At 41.7% G+C, this 21,643-nt stretch overlaps 2 protein-coding genes across 10 annotated transcripts in view; one reads left to right on the plus strand and one right to left on the minus strand.

The window, feature by feature from the left end:
- LOC137384905 (histone-lysine N-methyltransferase SUV39H2-like) overlaps positions 1-6,060 on the plus strand; it is a 39,795-nt gene extending 33,735 nt beyond the window's left edge. For 6 of the 7 annotated variants that reach the window (XM_068059590.1, XM_068059594.1, XM_068059588.1 and 3 more), the window contains 2 exons: positions 1,856-1,985; positions 3,744-6,060. In XM_068059590.1, the coding sequence (XP_067915691.1) occupies positions 1,856-1,985; positions 3,744-3,856 (243 nt within the window). In that variant the 3' untranslated portion in view covers positions 3,857-6,060. Of the gene's footprint in view, positions 1-1,855; positions 1,986-3,743 lie in introns of those variants that run through there. The other variant, XM_068059593.1, reaches the window with a different exon arrangement.
- Positions 6,061-7,279: 1,219 nt separating this feature from the next.
- dclre1c (DNA cross-link repair 1C, PSO2 homolog (S. cerevisiae)) overlaps positions 7,280-21,643 on the minus strand; it is a 28,760-nt gene continuing 14,396 nt past the window's right edge. For all 3 annotated transcript variants that reach the window (XM_068059586.1, XM_068059585.1, XM_068059587.1), the window contains 4 exons: positions 17,836-17,890; positions 17,202-17,290; positions 16,709-16,809; positions 7,280-12,988 (listed from right to left, as the gene is read on the minus strand). In XM_068059586.1, the coding sequence (XP_067915687.1) occupies positions 12,033-12,988; positions 16,709-16,809; positions 17,202-17,290; positions 17,836-17,890 (1,201 nt within the window). In that variant the 3' untranslated portion in view covers positions 7,280-12,032. The remainder of the gene's footprint in view (positions 12,989-16,708; positions 16,810-17,201; positions 17,291-17,835; positions 17,891-21,643) is intronic.

The raw sequence follows: 21,643 nt of genomic DNA on the forward strand, positions 1-21,643 counted from the left end.
TTTAGTGGAAATAGTTAGATCTGAAGTGCTAAATTAACTTTTTGTAGATATCCTCTTTTTAACAGCATAAAAGAGCGAGAGAGATCAATTTGGAGGGGCAAGAAAGAGTCCAAACGTAGAGGAGAATTGTGACATTGGGGGTAAACAAGTGAATTTAAACTGAGTAAATGAGCTTACTGTAGATGTTACTGTTGACTCGACTCACTTCCTTAATGTATCATTTTGCCAGTAATCTTGATACTACCACAAGCATATACATTTGTGCAGAATAAGGCACTAGGAATATATTTGAAGATTCACCCTGCAGGCTTAAATCCATCCTAAATCTGACACGGAAGCCTGAGTTGACTTCTCTAAGTGCCTAACTCAGCGATGTAACAAGGTTTTAGACTGGGAGGGATGGGAAGATAACGTGGTTGACTAAATCGTTCCTAGTGATCCAAAATGGAATCCAAGACTGTCATGGTATTTGTTCTCCATTATACGGAAGGTATAAATACAAGGCAACAGATGCAGTTCAGATTGACTAGAATGTGACCAGACATGAGGGACTTGTAGCTGTGACGAGACACTTGAGAAGTTGGGCTTGTTTTCACCTAGAGTTCTGCTTCTTTCCACAGTAAAGAGAAAACACAATTGTAACATTACGACCAGGTGAGAAAGGTGTCTAGGGGTCCCTCTCTGCCTTCACTTGGTCTTATTGTAACAGGGTTTAATTTTAAACACAGTGTTTTGAGCTCCCCCTTGGTGAATCCTTGTTCACTGCTTTCCAATTGTAAGGCAAAGAAATGAGCACGAACAAGCTTTCTTAGGTTTAAAGAAGAAAAATAAAATTTATTAAACTTGAACTCTAATTCAGTTAACGCCTACATGACTCACCCACGCCAGCATGCATATGCGATACACGTGTGCAGATCGGGGCAGAGAAGAGCAGAAGAAAAGATAAAGTGGAAGGGTTTGAGGAAATATCTGAAGAGTTTGTTACGGTTCTTTGAGCTCATTGTAAAGTCCTTTTTTATAGGTTTATCTTGCTTTTCGTTGGGCCCTGTATTTTTTATTAAACCTTGTTCGCTGTAGGAGACTTTTCTCTCTCGGGGTTCATATGTCTTCAGTGGGTTTCAGTTCCGAGGGAAAGAGATGGGAGCAGACGGGAGGGAGGAGATCTTTTCAATCCAGGAGCACAGAGCTTTCTCCCGGTTCAAACACTCTCTACAATTTAAAATTCCCCAAGTTGGCCAGCAGGGTGGTCATGTCACCGACTGGTTTGACCAGGTCTGTTCTGTGTATTGGGAGCAGGGGATAGCTCCTTTTGTTCCAACACTGTCTGATAATATGCAAAAATGTCCTTCCAGCCGGCGGCCTGCAACCCCTTGTAATCGGCTTTCTCCTCTTCCCAGCAACAATTTGAAATTTAATGGTCCTGTGGCAAAATTAATGTGCCTCATTCTTGGCAGGTGGGGGCCTGCATGACGGTGAGAATGCTTCTTTTGTGGAGGAGGTAGTTAGAATGTGGATTTCTTCACAAACCATTATTTCAACCAAGTCCACAAATGTTTTGAAGGAGGAAATAAGTTTATTGGAAGAGAAATAGTTGAAGGATATAGAGATGTAAATAGTGTGGGATTAGATTGGGTGTCTCACGCAAAGAAAAACACTTGCACAGACTTGATGGATCAAATGGCCTGTTCCTGTGCTGTACAATCCAAATGCTTCATACCTTGTATTAGAATATTATTTAGCAGTTTGACACTGAGTAATTTAATGCTTTGATTTTGTTGAGAATTGTCCCAGGTAGGTCACATTGTCATCATCTGGTTTCATTGACTCGATTCAAATCTGACTTTCTTTTCCATAGTGTGATCCCAATCTTCAAGTTTACAATGTTTTTATTGATACTTTGGATACTCGCCTCCCGAGGATTGCACTATTCTCAACACGTTCTATAAAAGCCGGGGAAGAGCTTACCTTTGACTATCAAATGAAAGGTGTGTCTTACATTTTCCAACATTACATTTACCTGAAACAAAATGGAGGAAACTGATGCTTATTGAGCTTCAATGCAAAGTTATTGGTACAAACCTAGACTGTAAGTTTATTGTGCTTTTCAGATTTTGTGAGTGGGGTAGTGTGTTGATCATTTAAGGTTGCTCTTCATTTTACAGTTTGTAAATAACTCAATTTTTAGAATTTTCAGTAAACATGACAACTGTCTTGTCCCCAGTCTTTTTTTCTCACTTAATAAGAAATAGCTTCCTGAAAACTCCAAGTTTGAAAATACCCCACCCCATGTCTGTCTTTTCTGGAGAAAATACTTTCCTAATTCCTCCATCTTGGTACAGTAGGCAGACCATCTACCTGTTTGGGTGCTGGTTCTACATCCTTATTCCCACCTCGGCATCACTGATTTTAGCATTTTTAAATTAATTTATGCATGATACTGATAAGACCATATTTAATGTCCATCTCTACTTGCCCTAAGAAGGTGGTGGTGAGCCATCGTAAGTAATTTATTCTTGCAACATATTGTTTGTTTCTGAATTGTGTTGAGTATCAACCACGTTAAGTGGATTACAGTCACATGTAGATTGTGGGGAAAGGGGTGGTAGGTTTTCCCCCTCTGAAGGACATCAGTCGACTAGTTGAGGTTTTAATAACTATCTGTTAATTTACAGCTGCACTTTTCCTGGTGACCTGACCAGATGAATTGAACTCTGCCTCATGACTTGCTCTGGTGGGATTTTTGAATGTGATCAGAGTTGCTTGTCAAGTGCCATAACCAATCCATGAATGATGTCTCTGACATGGTTGAGGGATAGGCTCCAGCGATTGTGAACTGAGGGCACAGGCAATATGAAAACACAGCTAAAAGGGCAAGACCTAACTTGCATTAGCTTGCAAGGGACAGAGAATTAGTTTTGTAAACATGCAGATTCCTCTTTGATAACCCTATATTTTTAATATGAAAATCTGAATCCAGATTATAAATGAAACTTGGGTGGGGCAATGGAGGTCTCAATGTAACTTTGCGCTCCAGGTAATAAGACACCAACTTCTATTTTTTTGTTGCTATGGATATGGTAAGTGAAGGAAATTTTATTTGTGGAGACAGAGCAATATGTCACCTTGTATACTCCCTGCACAACTTCCCCATAACTGATTGCAACTTATTTTCAAAAAACATGCAGGATTACACTGACTACGGCATCTGGTGTCGATGTCAAAAGAAATGGAGGGAAATCTCCAATGTAATGATGAGTTCCCCTAGTGACACAGTGGTAAATGCTCTATGGAGTGATGGTGAGATACAGGGGAAGGCATTCGATTTAATTCTTGGTATTTTTGCCTGGACTAGTTGGGAAAAGTTGCTGATTATTTCCAATTCAGATTGGTATTAATTTAGAAATGTATAGATGTACAGCAAAAAAAAAAGTGTCTGTCAAAGTGAAGACTTGATACATAATGCTCACCTCCAGACTTCTCGGGTCTTATATAGATCTCTACTATGCCCTAAAAATGTCTCCACTCCAAACCATGCAGTTCTTGTAATGCTGAAATTTCCATGAAGAGCAAACTTTGTATCCCTTCCAAGTTGTAGTATGTCTTCCAATTTAGTGCTGAGCTTGGGCTGTAGAATCCAAGTGGGAATTGGATTGAGGCCCCAAATTCACTTCATGTTGGAACCCTTGAAATTATGATTGTTTTTGTTTACCAATTGAGTGTAATCGTACTATTGTTTTTGTTAGGTTCGGGTGATGTCTCCATTACTGAAACCTCCGAAGTCAACAGCCCACCCAAAAGACAGCCCAGGATTGAATGCAAGTGTGGATCTATATCCTGCAGAGGATATATGAACTAACATATTTGCAAAGAAATGTGTTTTTTCTTTTTGGTAGTAATATGTTGACCCTTTAATTCCCATCAGAACTTTTGGGTAATGACATTTGAGCAAGTTGAAGTATGCAGCCATGTGCTGAATTTGTTGATACTCATTTACACTTGTTGGAAAGATGATCTGTGGGAGAAATAAATGTTCCCCTTTTGCATCAAATAATTGTTACTATATGTAATCTGGGTACAAGCGGTCACTGACCAACATTTTTACTTTGCTCTTAGTGTAGCCCTGTTTTAGCAGAGCACTCTACCCTTTTTTTTTTCAAAAAAACTCCACAATTTTGATTCAGAATTGTTCAGAAAAGTTCCTCCACTTTTCTCCAAATGGATGTACTTTAACCAAGTTTGCTAAACTGAGTAAATTTAGCTGTTGGTCAGACTGCTGGAACATAGAATGTGTTAGAAGTATTGGCAAAGATGCAGTGTGTGTTTTCCTCCTGTATATAATGGAGTCGACACCTCTGTGTAGTTGCTCCCATTATAATATCTGTGCTATGATATAAATAACAAATCTAAGATCACGAAAGTGTTTATGTACCAAATATGGCCAAATAATTAGTACCTTCTTTAATATCAAGGAGAATGCTTTCTGAGCATTGACGTACTTGATGAGTGAGTGTACACTTCAGATGGAAAATGTCCATAAGTATGGGGCATTCAGCAAATTGTTAACCTCTAAAGTTAGAGCCCAAAGTTAAGCAACAATGTCCTGTGTAATCATTTTGCGAGCTTGTTTTAAGTTTGTATTTTGAGGCCATCACATCTTTGTTTTTTAAGTAACTATACCTTTACAGAAGTTTCATAATTTTCCATAGTGCCTGAGTATTTAGAATACAGTTACACATTAGATGCAGAGTTTATCCCCAAGAGTAATAGGCAGTGAGCTTTTGTAATATTTGGAAATGCAATTTTAGAGTTCTTTTAAGAAAATGCAATTATCATTTTAATGAGTTGGGGATATTTGAAGTAATGAGTATTAATCACAAAAGTAACTATTGTTACTTCTGTCTTTCTCTCTCACACTCCTCATTCCAGCTACCCCCAAGATTTAGGTTTTTAAATACAGCTTAAGTACATCAGTAAAAGTACTGCTGTTTCATTGAGATTTCTTCCAATGATTTTCAAATAAGTGATATTCTTAATGCAGGATTTTTTTTTTTATATGCTTTCTTAAAGTCATAACTTGCGCTTAGGGGAGTGCTCTCCTTAAAACAGTAGAAATATTGATTTTGCAGCTTATGTTTGAATAAAACGCAAACTATCAAAGAGGCATTATATTGTGAGCAGATAAAAGAAAAAAGGTTCCAGATTGAATTATTAGTTTAACAGCCAAAGTGATAAAATTCCATTGAGAGTGCCTTTCGGGCAAATTTAAACTTCCCTGTTCTTCGTGTGAGTTCAGCATCAGTCCTATTGGTGATGACCTAATAGAATATGATAAAATGTCTGTCTTTCTATACAAAGTGTGCAGGGCTGCCACTTCAGGTAGGTGAGTGTAACATGAGATAATGCAGGTTTTAAGGGTGTCGTCAATTATGCAGTTAATTTTTTTTACCCGATTTTAATTAAAATTAAACTTAAATGTCAAGACCGTCACCTTGCATAGCAGGATAGTTAGTCATTACCCAAATTCCTATTAAGCGTAAATGTGCTGAATACTCCCATCATTTGCAGAAATCCAAAACACCAGAAATGGGCTGACTGTGGCTTTGAAGTGTTCCTGAACAGCCCTTCAACCAAGAGATTCCTTTAGCAATAGACAAGAGAGCATAATACTGTGCTTCACCCAAAATGAACACGAACCCTAACCTCTTCCCCACTGAACTGAAAGCTACTACTTAAGTGGTAATGTTTTGGTGTATTGATAGAGAATTTTATAATAAATCTTGTGGGCTGATAGAGGAAGTGTTTTCTTAGGTGCAGACCCCTATATGATAAAAGGTGAATTGGTGGATGATCCCGTGGATTTGAGTATGAATAGCCTTGATGGGTTATCTCACCTGAATTGAGTATTGAGAAAATAAAGTTGCAAATTGACTAGTTATATTTTTCTTTACTTTTTGTAGGATTGTTTCAAGTCTTGTATCCCTCTTTGTACTGAGATGTGAATTTAAAAACTGGTGCTGTAGAATGATTGCTCAAAGAAAATAATAAATGTCTGTTTCAAATTGGTGTATTCCTATTGCTGATGCTCCATTACTGGTTAGTTAGTATAGTGAGTGGTCCTGGCTTAGTGAGCCAGAGACAAATTCAAATCCCAGCACAGCAGCAAAACACTTAGTAGCTTTTTATTCCTGATTTATGTACCAATAATGGTGAGTATGTAACTGCTGGATTGTTTTTTTTAAAAAAAAAAAACTGGCTTCCTAATGCCCTTCAGGAAAGGAAATCTGCCACCCTTACTTGGTCTGGCCAATGTGTGATTCCAAACTCACAATGTGGTTGATTCTTAACTGCCCTTTGAAAATGGCCTAACAAGCCCCTCAGTTCAGAAGGCAGTTCTCTACCGCCTTAGAGATAAAGCAATAAATGCTGGCTTTGCCAGTGACACAGATGACATCCCATTACATAATTTATTTTTATAAATAACCAGCTTGAACGGCCAGACCCGCACACCAGTGTATGCCCTGAAGCATAGCTAGTTGTTTTTCTACAGGAAAGGTGCCACTTAAGGATAGAATTTCCAGAGTTATCGCTAGAGTTATTGTTATACAGCACAGAAACCGGCCCTTTGGCCCATCGTGTCTGTGCTGGCCATCAAACACCTATCTATTCAAATCCCATTTTCCAGCACTTGGCCCGTAGTGTGGTGACCAGAACTGTACACAGTACGCCAGTTGTGGCCTAACTTGCATTTTATACAGCTCCATCATTACCTCCCTGCTCTTATATTCTATGCCTCGGCTACTAAAGGCAAGTATCCCATATGCCTTCCTAACCACCTTATCTACCTGTGCTGCTGCCTTCAGTGATCTATGGACAAGTACACCAAGGACCCTCTGACTCCCTGTACTTCCTAAGGTCCTACCACCCATTGTATATTCCTTTGCCTTGTTAGTCCTTCCAAAATGCATCACCTCACACTTCTCAGGATTAAATTCCATTTACCACTGCTCCACCCATCTTACCAGCCCATCTATATCGTCCTGTAATCTAAGGCTTTCCTCCTCACAATTTATGACACCACCAATTTTCATGTTATCTGCAAACTTGATCATACCTACTATATTCACGTCTAAATCTTAATGTACACTATAAACAGCAAGGGTCCCAGCACCGATCCCTACTTTACACCATTGGTCACAGGCTTCCAATTGCAAAAACAACCCTCTACCATCACTCTCTGCCTCCTGCCACTAAGCCCCCCCCCCACCCCACCCCACCCCCCCAATTCAGTACCTTTATTTCCGGTTCATCTTTGTCCTTTTGCATAACTACCTTAAATCTTAGAGTTACAGTCACTATCCCCGAAATGCTCCTGCACTGACACTTCTACCACCTGTCTGCCTTCAATCGCTAAGATTAGGTCCAGTACCATCCTTCTCTTGTAGGACTTTCTATGTACTGGCTCAAAAAACTCTCCTGTATGCACTTTAAGAATTCCGCCCCTTTTAAGCCTTTTGCATTAAGACTATCACAATCAATATTGGGGAAGTTGAAATCCCCTATTATTATTACCCTATTACTTTTACACCTCATTTGCTTACATATCTGCTCCTCTGTCTCTCCCTGACTGTTTGGAGGCCTGTAGTACACTCCCAGCAAAGTGATTGCCCTGTTTTTGTTCTACCCATATGGCCTCATTGAGGAACCTTCTAAGCTATCATCCCTCCTTACTGCAGTAATTGACTCCTTGATCAATAATGCAATGCCACCTCCTCTCTTACACCCTCCCCTGTCGCACCTGAAGATTCTATACCCTGGAATATTGAGCTGCCAGTCCTGGCCTTCCCTCAAACATATCTCTGTGATAGCAATAATATCATATTCCCATGTGATAATCAACACCCTCAATTCATCTGCCTTACTTGCAAGACTCCTTGCATTAAAATAGACGCAATCCAGCCTTGCATTATTTGCTTGTGGTCCATATTTGTTCTGCCTTCCAGACTGACTTATTTAGTTTCTCTTCTATATTTGACTGCATCACCCCTTACTGTACCTCCACTCTGTATCCCATCCCCCTGCCAAATTAGTTAAAACCGCCCCCCCACAACAGCACTAGTAAACCTCCCTGCAAGGATGTTGGTCCTGTTCCGATTCAGGTGCAACGTGTCAGACATGTACAGGTCCCACCTCTGCCAGAAACTGACTCGGTGATGCAGGAGACTAAAGCCCTCCCTCCTGCACCATCTCTTCAGCCACGCATTCATCTGCTCTATCCTCCTATTCCTATACTCACTAGCACATGGCACCGGGAATAATCCAGAGATTACAACCTTAGAGGTCCTGCTTTTTAACCAGATACCTAGCTCCCTAAATTCTTGGTACAGGACCTCATCCCTCTTTCTCCCTATGTCATTGGTACCAATGTGAACCACGACCTCTGACTGCTCAGCATCCCCCTTCAGAATGTCCTGCAGCCGCTCTGTGATGTCCTTGACCCTAGCACCAGGGAGGCAACATACCATCCTGGAGTCACACTTGCAGCCACAAAAATGCCTATGTGTACCCCTTACGATAGAATCCCGTCTCTATAGCTCTCCCACTCTTATTCATCCCCTCCTGTGCAGCTGAGCCACCTGTGGTGCCATAGACTCCTTTCCTATCCTGAGTGGCATGAAACAGGGCTGTGTTCTCGCACCCACACTTTTTGGGATTTTCTTCTCCCTGCTGCTTTCACATGTGTTCAAGTCCTCTGAAGAAGGAATTTTCCTCCACACAAGATCAGATGGCAGGTTGTTCAACCTTGCCCGTCTAAGAGCGAAGTCTAAAGTACGGAAAGTCCTCATCAGGGAACTCCTCTTTGCTGACGATGTTGCATTAACATCTCACTGAAGAGTGCCTGCAGAGTCTCATCGACAGGTTTGCGGCTGTCTGCAATGAATTTGGCCTAACCATCAGCCTCAAGAAAACTAACATCATGGGGCAGGACGTCAGAAATGCTCCATCCATCAATATTGGCGACCACGCTCTGGAAGTGGTTCAAGAGTTCACCTACCTAGGCTCAACTATCACCAGTAACCTGTCTCTAGATGCAGAAATCAACAAGCGCATGGGAAAGGCTTCCACTGCTATGTCCAGACTGGCCAAGAGAGTGTGGGAAAATGGCGCACTGACACAGAACACAAAAGTCTGAGTGTATCAGACCTGTGTCCTCAGTACCTTGCTCTATGGCAGCGAGGCCTGGACAACGTATGTCAGCCAAGAGCGACGTCTCAATTCATTCCATCTTTGCTGCCTCCGGAGAATACTTGGCATCAGGTGGCAGGACCGTATCTCCAACACAGAAGTCCTCGAGGCGGCCAACATCCCCAGCTTATACACACTACTAAGTCAGCGGCGCTTGAGATGGCTTGGCCATGTGAGCCGCATGGAAAATGGCAGGATCCCCAAAGACACATTGTACAGCGAGCTCGCCACTGGTATCAGACCCACCGGCCGTCTATGTCTCCGCTTTAAAGACGTCTGCAAACGCGCCATGAAGTCCTGTGACATTGATCACAAATCGTGGGAGTCAGTTGCCAGCGTTCGCCAGAGCTGCTGGGCAGCCATAAAGGCGGGGCTAAAGTGTGGCGAGTCAGAGACTTAGCAGTTGGCAGGAAAAAAGACAGGCGCAAGGGGAGAGCCAACTGTGTAACAGCCCCGACAAACAAATTTTTCTGCAGCACCTGTGGAAGAGCCTGTCACTCTAGAATTGGCCTTTATAGCCACTCCAGGCGCTGCTCCACACATCACTGACCACCTCCAGGCGCTTACCCATTGTCTCTCGAGATAAGGAGGCCAAAGAAGAAGAGAAGTGTGCAGCTGAGCCACCTATGGTGCCATAGTCTTGGCTCTTGCTGCATTCCCCTGAGAAGCCATCTCCCCACCAGTATCCAAAGCAGAAAATCTGTTAGATAGGGAGATGGACCCAGGGGACTCCTGCACTACCTGCCTAGTTCTTCTACTCTGCCTGGCCGTCACCCATTCCCTTTCTACCTAAACAGTCTTTACCTGCGGTGTGACCACCTCCCTGTACATGCTATCCACAATGATCTCAGCCTCACGGATGCTCCACAGCGTCCCCAGCTGCCACTCCAGATCCGAAACGCGGATTTCAAGTTATAGACCTGCAGCTGGAGACACTTCCTGCACATGTGTTCGCCCTGGGCACTGGAAGTATCCCTGACTTCCCACATTGCACAGGGGAAGCACTCCACACTGCCGAACTGCCCTGCCATAACTTGCCCTTAATTTACTCCAATTAGAGATTATTTGTACTAGGGACTTTGATTCCCTAAAAAAACACTACTTACTATATTAAAAAAAAACTGTAGACCTTACCTTTCTCTTTACTTTAGTTACTAACCCAGCTATTTACTTATACTCCCTAAGTTACTCAGCAACCAATCACCTTATCACTTATAAAAGGTAAGTTTTAAGGTTTTTTTTTTAAAAAGACTTTTTCTCTCCCCTGATTTTTTAAAGTTATTTACAGGCACCAACAGTTGTTACTTACCCAATCAGCTTACAGATTTCCCTTGATGTCACTAAGTTTTTCTTTCCCCTTTTTGAAACTCAGCGCGCATTGGCACAGCTAGATAGCCTGCTGACTGCCACCACTCTGGTCTAAGGCAGGCGTAGGCCTCCAGCCCTGCTCTTTATTTCACAGTTCCCGTTCTGGATCCGCCTCCTCCCAGGTCCGACTGCCGCTGCTCCAGTCCAGTACTGGCAGAGCTAAGTTTATATTTTACAGGATTTTAAAAAAAAAGAGTTCCTTGTGAGGATCAAAATTTCTATGAGCCTTTAATTAAAAGACTCAATGGATTAAAAAAAAATTAAAGCAGCATTTACGCAGAGGGTGAAGGGAGAATTGTCTAGCAGATGACATGAAGGCAAACTCAAACTGCAATCTTAAAGTCTGGATATTTGAAAGGAATGCAAAACTTGACTCCATGGTTACTGTCTGGTGAAATGTGTGTTCTGCTATGTGATTGGATACTAGGAGCAGTTCCCCTGTTTGCTCTAAAAGCACCCTTCCTAGCAGTCATGCATTATGCTGTTGGGCAATATTAGTCTTCAGCACCCGGTAACAGATGTATGCGGAAAGCAGCAGCTTTACCAGTTACACAATGTATCAGGTAAATAATCTAAACTGCTTACCCTGTTATGAACTGCTCACTCATGCTTATATCATTACAGCATCTTACTTAAAAGGCACATTAATCAAGCTGCAGCTTGCAAGTGAAAGCCCAGATATGTGTGCATCACATCAAACTAACAACCTAGATGCACATAGGGAATCTCATTAAATATGCATTCCTTCAACTTATATGACCTGATGGTAAATTATGTGGAGAAAGGCCCCAATCACGGATTCATGGCCACTTTGCATTTAAAGAACTTCGATAGACTGAAAAAGGTGGAGACCTGTGGCTTCATCAGGGCCAAAAGAATTACACCCTTATGCCTTTTCCTCCCCTTCACGCTTGGTCACTCACTGCCACAGAGGCATGTACAATGCAATCTGAATTAACATTTGTTCTTTGTCAATGGACCCTGGGAAAAGCAGCGTAACAGAAGCCCAGAGACTTTTGACCTTCTCAATAAACATCAGCAGCATCTAGCAGGATGTTGTGCTTTTTGTAGTCAAGTGACCAGGCTTAGTTTGTCCTGAGAAGGTAGGTTTTGTTTTCTCCTTTAACCCTGCAGTCCTTATAGTGATGGTGTGGGGTAGAGATTTCCACGATATTGTCCCAATAACTGAAGGAAAATATCTGTCCCAAGTTGTTGTTAAATGAAACTATTATAAGTTGTATACATTTCTAGACAAGAGTTTGGTTTTAAAAGTGTCAGTTTTTCTTCCTCTATTGTGATTTGGTCAGTATTTGAGAAAAAATCTTTAGGTCTTTGGGTAGTTTTTTTCTTGTCACTCCAAGACTCTCAACATTGTGACATGTCCACATTTATATCATTAGGATTTGCTACCAGTTAACTGTTTACATGTCTCTTTTCACAGTTTTGCCAGCAGCTAATTTATTGTACAGGATGTTCAGTTCCTCTGGCTGTGGAGATTCAGATTCAGGAGTTGGTGGTATTTCAAAGTCTGACGATGTCTGCGAGTCAGACTTGAAAATAAGATTTGAATTTTGTTCTCTTTCTCCCTGTTGGCAACAAGCATCATTTTTGCTCGAGTGTTCGGACCACAGTTCCTTAATATTGATATTTAACGATGTGCCAGTGGGATTAGGTTTGAAATTTGAGAGGTAATCGACATGAAATTCATTCCCTTTCTGAAGTTCCCAGTTGTTACTTTGCTCTAGTCCAGGCGTTACATTTAATGGCGATTTATCCTTGATCATGAATTTCACAGAGCCCATTTTAGTTTCTGGAATGTGAATTGGCTCGTTGTCAAACAGATTGCCTTGACTTCCTTGTTCTGATACGTGAGTTGATTGGGATGAAGTCTGTGAGGGAAAATGGGTGGAGTCTCCATCTTCAGAATCACTGAACAGTTTTGGTGATTGTGAACTAACTTCTTGCTCCCTGGCAGTCTCTGAATCCTCATCAGTTTCAGATATCAAAACTGGCTCCGGTTTGAAAAACATGTCCCAGCGCGGTGTCTCTAAGCCACATGCTTTTTCTCCTGTGGACAACTGTGCTGAGAGATTAGGAAATTCTTTATGCATTGAATTCAACTCGCTTTTTGGGTAAATTGTACCAGCCTCCTCTTCCTCTTCATCATCATCATTTGACTCTTCACACTCAAAGAATTCAGCATTTAAGCAGATAGGCGGTCCACTTGTACTCTCTGTATAGATAGTCTGGTCTCTCTGAGGCAGAATTGATAGCAAGTCCGTGGTTTCATTGTCAGGCTGTAACTGTTGTGGAAGTTGCAACTTCTGCTTCAGTGGAATTAGTTGAGAGTCATCGAATAGGTCATTGTAGTCCCCATCTGTTTTTTTAAAAAAACAAAATTACTTCAGTTATGTGAATTGGGGAAAAATCATACCATTGCCCTATGATGGATCTAAACTTCAAGAATCATAATGCACATTGTTAACATTCATATTTGAAATCCTACAGATTTACCACAACTCAATTGTAAACAGGCCAGTCAGTGCTAATTAACGATAGGATGGTAGAAAGCAAACTAGATGGGATCTTGGTCTTTATTCATCTAGCAATTTCTATGTTCCCTGTAGGCAATATTGACCTTTGCAATAAAAACCATCTTTACAACACCTTATCATTGTAAATTATTCACACATACACAATTCCACATTACTTGTGCTTGCCAGGTAACTCCACCCATTAGAAGTGTAGATTACTCACTTTTTAAGTGCAGAATTTTTCATTTTCTGTGGTTATCCTCCACATATCACATAGCATCAGGAAATCCAACATATGTTCATTCAGTAAAGGTGCTGCCTCTGAAATTTTTATTATTCACAGCATGTGGATGTTGCTAGCAAGGTCAGCAGTTATTGCCCATTCCCAACAACTGAGTGGTTTGCTAGGCCATTTCAGAGGGTAGTTAAGAGTCAACCACATTGCTAATATGGCTCTGGGGTCACATGTAGGCCAGACCAGGTAAGGACGGCAGATTTCCTTTCCTAAAAGGACATTAGTGAACCAGATGGATTTTTACAACAATCCAGTAGATTCATGGTCATCATTACTGAGACTATTTTATTTTTATTCCAGATTTATTTAATTGATTTTAAATTCCTGCCTGCTGCCATCGTGGGATTTGAACTTGCATCTCCATGACATTGATAAAACTATAATGTTAATAGAAGGCATGTAGAGCGCCCATTTATTTTAATCCTGAATGGAATAAAGAGCACTCCCTAGCTGAGAAAATATGTTGTGGTTAAGCACAGGACCATTATGAATTGTTTAACCATTGAGTTATAAAATTACCCTTAGAGATATAAGCAAAAACAGTGCTAACATTATAGACTTTGAATTTATAACCAAATATGATAATTTTAATTAGTTTAATTAAGTTTAATGTAGTGAACCAAGTTGGCGTGATGTCTAGAATTTGTTCACACCATAAATCATTTGTGACTGGAAAGCAGCAAATATAACTCCACTTTTTAAGAAGGGAGTGAGAGAGAAAAGAGAGAACTGCAGACCTGTTAGTTTGACGTCAGTAGTAGGGAAAATGTTAGAATCTATTATAAAGGATTAGATAACTGGACATTTGGAAAATAATGATATGATTGGGCAGAGTCAACATAGATTTGTGAAAGGGAAATCATGTTTGACAAACCTGTTGAAGTTTTTTGAGGATGCTACTTGTAGCATAGATAAAGGAGAACCGGTGTATTTGGATTTTCAGAAGGTTTTTCATTTATGTTCACTATGGAGAAGGATGATGTAGGTGCAGAGATCAGGGAGGGGATTGTGATATACTTGAACAAATTAGCATTGAAAGGGAGGAAGTATTAGCTGTTTTAGCGGGCTTAAAAGTGGATAAATCCCCAGGCCCAGATGAGATGCATCTCAGGCTGTTATGTGAGGCAAGGGAGGAGATTGCAGGGGCTCAGACAAATTTTCAAATCCTCTCTGGCCACAGGAGAGGTACCAGAGGAGTGGAGGACAGCAAATGTGGTACCATTCTTCAAGAAGGGTAGTAGGGATAAACCAGGTAATTACAGGCCGATCATTCTAACATCAGTGGTAGGGAAACTATTGGAAAGAATTCTGGGGAACAGGATTAATCTCCACTTGGACAGGCAGGGATTAATCAAGGATAGTCAGCATAGCTTTGTCAGGGGGAGATCATGTCTAACAAACTTATTTATTTATTTAGAGATACAGCACTGAAACAGGCCCTTCGGCCCACCAAGTCTGTGTTAACCAAGAACCACCCATTTATACTAACCTTACAGTAATCCCATATTCTCTACCACCTACCTACACTAGGGGCAATTTACAATGACCAATTTACCTATCACCTGCAAGTCTTTGGCTGTGGGAGGAAACCGGAGCACCCGGTGAAAACCAACATGGTCACGGAGAACTTGCAAACTCCGCACAGGCAGTACCCAGAATTTAACCCATGTCCCTGGAGCTGTGAGGCTGCGGTGCTAACCACTGCGCCACTGTGAATTTTTGAGGAGGTGACTAGATGTGTAGATGAGGGTAAAGCAGTTGATGGAGTCTACAAGGACTTCAGTAAGGCTTCTGGTGAGGTCCCACATGGGAGATTGGTTAAGAAGGTAAGAGCCCATGGGATCCAGGGCAATTTGGCAAATTGGATCCAAAACTGGCTTAATGGCAGGAGGCAGAGGGTGATGGTTAAGGGTTGTTTTTGCGATTGGAAGCCTGTGACCAATGGTGTACCACAGGGATCGGTGCTGGGACCCTTGCTGTTTGGAGTGTTCATTAATGATTTAGACGTGAATATAGGAGGTATGATCAGTAAGTTTGCAGATGAATGAAAATTGGTGGTGTCGTAATGAAGAGGAAAGCCTTAGATTAGAAGACGATATAGATGGGCTGGTAAGATGGGCAGAGCAGTGGCAAATGGAATTTAATGTTGAGAAGTGTGAGGTGATGCATTTTGGGAGGACTAACAAAGCAAGGGAATATACAATGGAAGTACAGGGGGTCAGAGGGTCCTTGGTGTACTGGTCCCTCGATCACTGAAGGCAGCAGCACAGGTAGATAAGGTGGTTAGGAAGGCATATGGGATACTTGCCTTTACTAGCTGAGGCACAGAATATAAGAGCAGGGAGATTGATGGAGCTGCATAAAACGCTAGTTCAGCCACAGCTGGAGTACTGTGTACAGTTCTGGTCACCACTCTATAGGAAGGATGTGATTGCACTGGACAGGGTGCAGAGGAGGCTCACCAGGATGTTGCCTGGGCCGGAGCATTTCAGCTATGAAGAGAGACTAGATAGGCTAGGGTTGTTTTCTTTAGAGCAGAGAAGGCTGAGGGGAGACCTGATTGAGATATAAAATTATGAGGGGCATAGATAGGGTAGATAGGAAGAAACTTTGTCCCTTAGTGGAGGTGTCAATAACTAGGGGGCATAGATTTAAGGAAAGGGGCAGGAGGATTAGAGGGGAATAGAGGAAAACTCTTTCACCCAGAGGGTGGTTGGAATCTGGAACACTCTGCCTGAGGGGTGGTAGATGCAGGAGCCCTCACAACATTTAAGAAGTATTCAGATGAGCACTTGAAACGTCATAGCATACAAGGCTATGGGCCAAGTGCTGGAAAATGGGATTAAAATAGTACAAGCCATCAAGCACCTGACACGATGGGCCGAAGGGCCTGTTTCTGTGCTGCATAACTCTTACGACCCAAATGGTACTCAAGTTAAGAAACTCCAAGCAGACAGTGATAGGCCACTAATGACTATAAAATAATCCTAATAAGTTGTTCTATCAGTAGTGACTTTAAGTAAACTGATGAAGTACAAGTAACAGAAACAGAGTTATCTGGTACAGGTTTTGTTCGGTGATTTTTCTATCCCTTCAGCTTCAGAATGAACCATCATTCTTGCCAGGAACTACCATTACATATTACGGTCATACATGTCAGGAAATAGGTATAATCCCAGAGACGGTTTTTGGCTTGTTGGTGATGGTGCTTTCTTTCAGCTGGAGTTAGTTAAGGAGTTAATCTATCCATATATTCCAATGCACATACCATCTTCATTAATGAAACTCCTCCTTGATCTTTTCAGCTTCCCTAGAGGTTTGTATCTGGGTTCACTGTCTCCTGAACACTTCCTACACAATGGCTTCAAACTAAATCAATACAGAAACAGAAGTAATCACCAATGAGAATCATATTTAAAACAGTAAAATGATATCCAATCTGCTCTAACTGCAATTGTTACAATTATATTCCAGGTGTAGGTTAGATTAACAACTCGCAACTAAAAAACCTCCTGGATTTTTATTGTGCATTCAAAATAGTTACTCAATATTTAACTATTTTCTATTGCAAAGTAATTTCCAGTTGTATCAATTTCTTACACTGGAGGAAGTCAAACTATGGAGGAATGAGTTTGCCAAAACGTCTATTCCAACAATTCAAGAAATCCCAAAATAAAGAAAAACTTGACACCTCTATAGAGTGGAAAATAGCTGCGGTCATTCACTATAATGCTGGAGGGTATGTCACATGTTGTACTTACACCTCTTTGACATCTTCAAAGTTGCGGCCCATAGGCACGACATTTGGGTGAACATTCACAGGTTGTATATATGAAAGAAAATCCTTTATCTGAGTTAAGTGGGGAAGGAAGGAGGGAAGGAGAAGAAAGAAAGAGACATGAGAGCGAGAAAAAAAAACAGCGTGGGTAAGAGAAGAGTCGAGAAATGGAGAGAGCATGAGAAACAAAAGGGTGAGAGAAGTAGCGGGAGGGAGGGAGAGAGGGGAGAAAAAAACATTTTAATACATGGCAATTTTTCTTCCAAATTGCTTTGCATCATTTAGTGTTTCAAACAAGTCAACAGCTCTACTTCAGGAGATAAATGCATACATATTTTTTTTAAATGAAGAATTCTCCCCTGCCAAGCCACTGGAGTTTGGGTGATTCTGTGGCAGGTGGGACAGTAAAAATCAGGTGGGGAACCATTCCAGCAGATCAATGGCACCCCTGCAACTTTCTACGAGAAGCAACCTTGGCCATATGAATAGGAGGAGGCAGAACATAAGGCATGAAAGACAGGAATAGATACAAATTAAGATTGAAAGCTCAGTACCTAAAAATCTCAGAAACTGAAGAAAAGCTTTTTACTACAGATGATAGCAAATCTCAGCTTTACCTCACAGAAGGATGAATGGAATGAGAAACAAGCCCTGTACGAACTCTCTCCAGTTCTGAAATAAATAATAAATACAATTCACAAGAGATATGATTTTTTTTTTTTAAAAAGCAGAACGGAGTCACTGATTTCAGTAACTGCTTCAATTGTACAATTGTATTCAACACAACTCAAATATTCAATATTTAGAAAAGTGTCACTTTTCATTGAAACAAAATGAAGTGGATTCATTACCAAACTCCATTATCTCAGGAACATGTGAACGATTAACATGATCAACATAAATATTTGTCACATACATATTCCTTCACTAATCAGTTTCCTCAAACAGTATCCCGTGATGCTCTGTATCTCAGATGCAAAGCATCTCCTTCCCAATAACTTTGAAACATCCATAGATTTCCTGTGTCTTGGATCTCTTCAGTTCCTTGATCAAGAAGGTGAGAAGATCTATTCTCATGCCAACCAAGTCAAGGTTCGGCACATTTCTGATGCTTGAAAACCCAAATTAAATACCACTTAACAATTTAAACTACCTAAATTACAACATTACTTTTATGCAAATATATCTATGTGTTCCCATCCTAAGTCATACATGATGCAGTGAGACAGGAATACTATATACACAACACAAAGTTTACATACATGCATGCAGCCAGATCTGGACAACATTCAGGCTTGGGCTGATAAATGGCAAGTAACATTTGCGCCACACAAGTGCCAGGCAATGACCATCTCCAACAAGAGAGAGTGTGTAACCATTGCCCCTTGACATTCCACAGCATTGGCATCGCTGAACTCCCCCACCATCAACATATGAATTAGGAACAGGCGTAGGCCATTCGGCCCCTCAAACCTGCTCCACCATTTGATAAGATCATAGCTCATCTAATTGCTCCTCAACTCTGTTTTCCTGTCTACCCCCCACCCCCCATATCCTTTGACTCCCTTGTCAATCAAGAATCTAATTCAGCCTTAACAATATTCAATGACCCTGCCTCCACTGTTCTCTGGGGGAAGAGAATCCTGCAGACTAAATGACCCATGGAGAGAAAAAAAAATCCTCTTCATCTCAGTCGGAAATGGGAGACCCCTTATTTTTAAGTTGTGTTCCCTGGTTCTGGTCTCGCTCATAAGAGGAAACCATCCTTTCAGCATCCACCCTGTCAAGTCCCCTCATAATCTTATATGTTTCAGTTTGATCACCTCTCATCCTTCTAAACTCCAACGGATATAGGCCCAATCTGTCCAACTTTTCCTCGTAAGATAGCCCTCTCATCCCAGGACTCAGTTGAGTGAAGCTTCTCTGACCTGCTAATATAATTATATCCTTTGTTCTGACCCGGTGAGAAAGGGTTCTAGGGTTCCCTCTCAGCCTTCACTTGGTCTTACCGTAACAGGGTTTAATTTTAAACAAAGTGTTTTTAGCTCCCCCTTGGTGAATCCTTGTTCACTGCTTTCCAATTATAAGGCACAGAAACCAGCACAAACAGGTTGTCTTTGGTTTAAAGAAGAAAAGTTTAAATTTATTAAACTTGAACAAACTCTAATTCGGTTAACGCCTACGGATACACGCCTTTGCTAGCATGCATACGTGATACACACATGCAAATAAAGACAGAAAAGAGCAGAAGAAAAATAATGTGAAAAAGTTTGAGGCAATATCTGAAGAGTTTTTGTTACGGTTCTTCGAGCTCACTGTAGAGTCCTTGATTGTAGGTAGATCTTGCTTTTCCTTGGGGCCCAGTATTTTTCTTAAACCTTGTTCACTGTCGGAGACTTTTTTCTTTTGGGGTTCATCTGCCTTCAGTGGATTCAGAGGCTTGTGAGATAGAGGTGGGAGCAGACTGGAGAGATCTTCTCAGTTCAGGAACAAACAGACACTCTGAGTTCAAACTGTTTGTACAATTCAAAAAAACCCAGGTTGCCAAGCAGGCTAGTCATGTGATTAACTGGTCTGACCATGTCTTGGATTGTATCACCTTAGCAGTCTCTGGAATGCTCCTCTTACACACAATACCTGGTGATCAAGGTCCATTGTGGGTTGAATGGGTCAGGGAATGGTCCTTTGTCCTTCCAATCACCGTCTGTTAATATGCAAATGTCTTTTCCAGTCACAGCTGATCTGTTTAAAAAGTCCTTTCTTCACTCCAGTAATAGTTTAAAATCAATGTTCATGACAAAATTAATGTGTCTCATTCTTGGCAGGTGAGGACCTTTCCAAAGTAAAAAAAAAAGACCAAAACTGTACACAATACTCCAGATATGGTCTCACCAATGCCTTGTACAACTGTAGCAAAACATCAATAATTTTATATTCCATTCCCCTTGCAATAAACAACAACATTCTATTTGCCTTCCTAATCACTTTCCATACCTGCATAGTAACATTTTGTGATTCATGTACCAGGACACCCAGGTCCCTCTGCACTGCAGAGTTTTGCAATTTCTCTCCCATTTAAATAATAGACTGCTTTTCTATTCTTCCTACCAAAGTAGAAAAGTTCACATTTTCCAATATTATACTCCATTCTCAAAATTTTTGCCCACTCACTGACCCTATCTATATCCTTTTCCCGTCTCATTGGGCCAGACTTTACAGCCCCGCTCCCCCCCCCGTCGTTGTCAGGGGTTATCTCAGGGGGTGGGGCTGTAAAACGCCTCCAGCAGAGGCCCCCCATCTACCTCGACACCGGGAAGGCCCAGCCCAATATTGCCGGCGGCAGCGAGGCCTCGTGGCGGGTCCCTACTGCTCGGCGATGGGACTAACATTTACATATGTTAATTTAAGTAAATTAATGAAATAAATAATTACCCGCTCCCACCGTCTATTCCGGTGCCATATTGGAGCCGACAGCCGGCACTCCTGCACTGTTGGATGTCCAGTCAGCGATGTAAGGCGGAACACTGGTGGGGAGGGGGAAGCTGGTTAGTTTCTCAGTGCGGGGGTTGTGGGGGCCAGGGGAGTGGAGTAAAACTAATTTCATTAGTGTAGGGGGTTGTGGGAAGGGTTAAAGATTAAAGTTCATGAACTTTGAGGTGCGGGAAGGTCAGGTGCACAAGGTAATTTGGGGCAGGATAGGGCAATGAATGAATTGTTTGGTCATGGGGGGGGGGTCAGGCGGGGGAAGTGAAAGAGGGGCTAGAAACATTTATTAAGTTTTTTTAATACAAAGTGTAAGCCTCTATTTCTTTAAAAATTCTAATTAAATGTAAGGGCTTGAAGCCCTTTAAAAATGGCATCGGCGCCTGCACAATGGTGCTTGACATTGTTGCCGGGCAAATCGCCCACCCCCTCCACGCCATCGGGGCCTGGGGGTTGCGATTTATCCCGGCCATTTAAATGAGCTGCTGCATTTCCTTCAATCATAAGGTCAGAAGTGGGGATGTTTGCTGATGATTGCATAATGTTCAGCACCATTCACGACTCCTCAGATACCAAAGCAGATTGTGTAGAAATGCAGCAAGACCTGGACAATATCCAGGCTTAGGCTGATGTGTGGCGCAAATGTTACTTGCCACTTAAGTGCCAGGCAATGACCATCTCCAACAAGAGAGAATCTAACCATCTCCCCTTCACATTCAATGGCATTACGATCACTGAATCCCTCATAATCAACATCCTGGGGGTTACCATTGACCAGAAACTGGAGGAGTCATATAAATACCGTGACTACAAGAGCAGGTCAGAGACTAGGAATCCTGCGGCGAGTAACTCACCTCCTGACTCCCCAATGCCTGTCCACCATCTACAAGGCACAAGTCAAGAGTGTGATGGAATACTCTCCACTTGGCTGGATGAGTGCAG

The sequence above is a fragment of the Heterodontus francisci genome, chromosome 27 (assembly GCF_036365525.1).
Source record: "Heterodontus francisci isolate sHetFra1 chromosome 27, sHetFra1.hap1, whole genome shotgun sequence".
NCBI classification, from domain to species: domain Eukaryota; kingdom Metazoa; phylum Chordata; class Chondrichthyes; order Heterodontiformes; family Heterodontidae; genus Heterodontus; species Heterodontus francisci.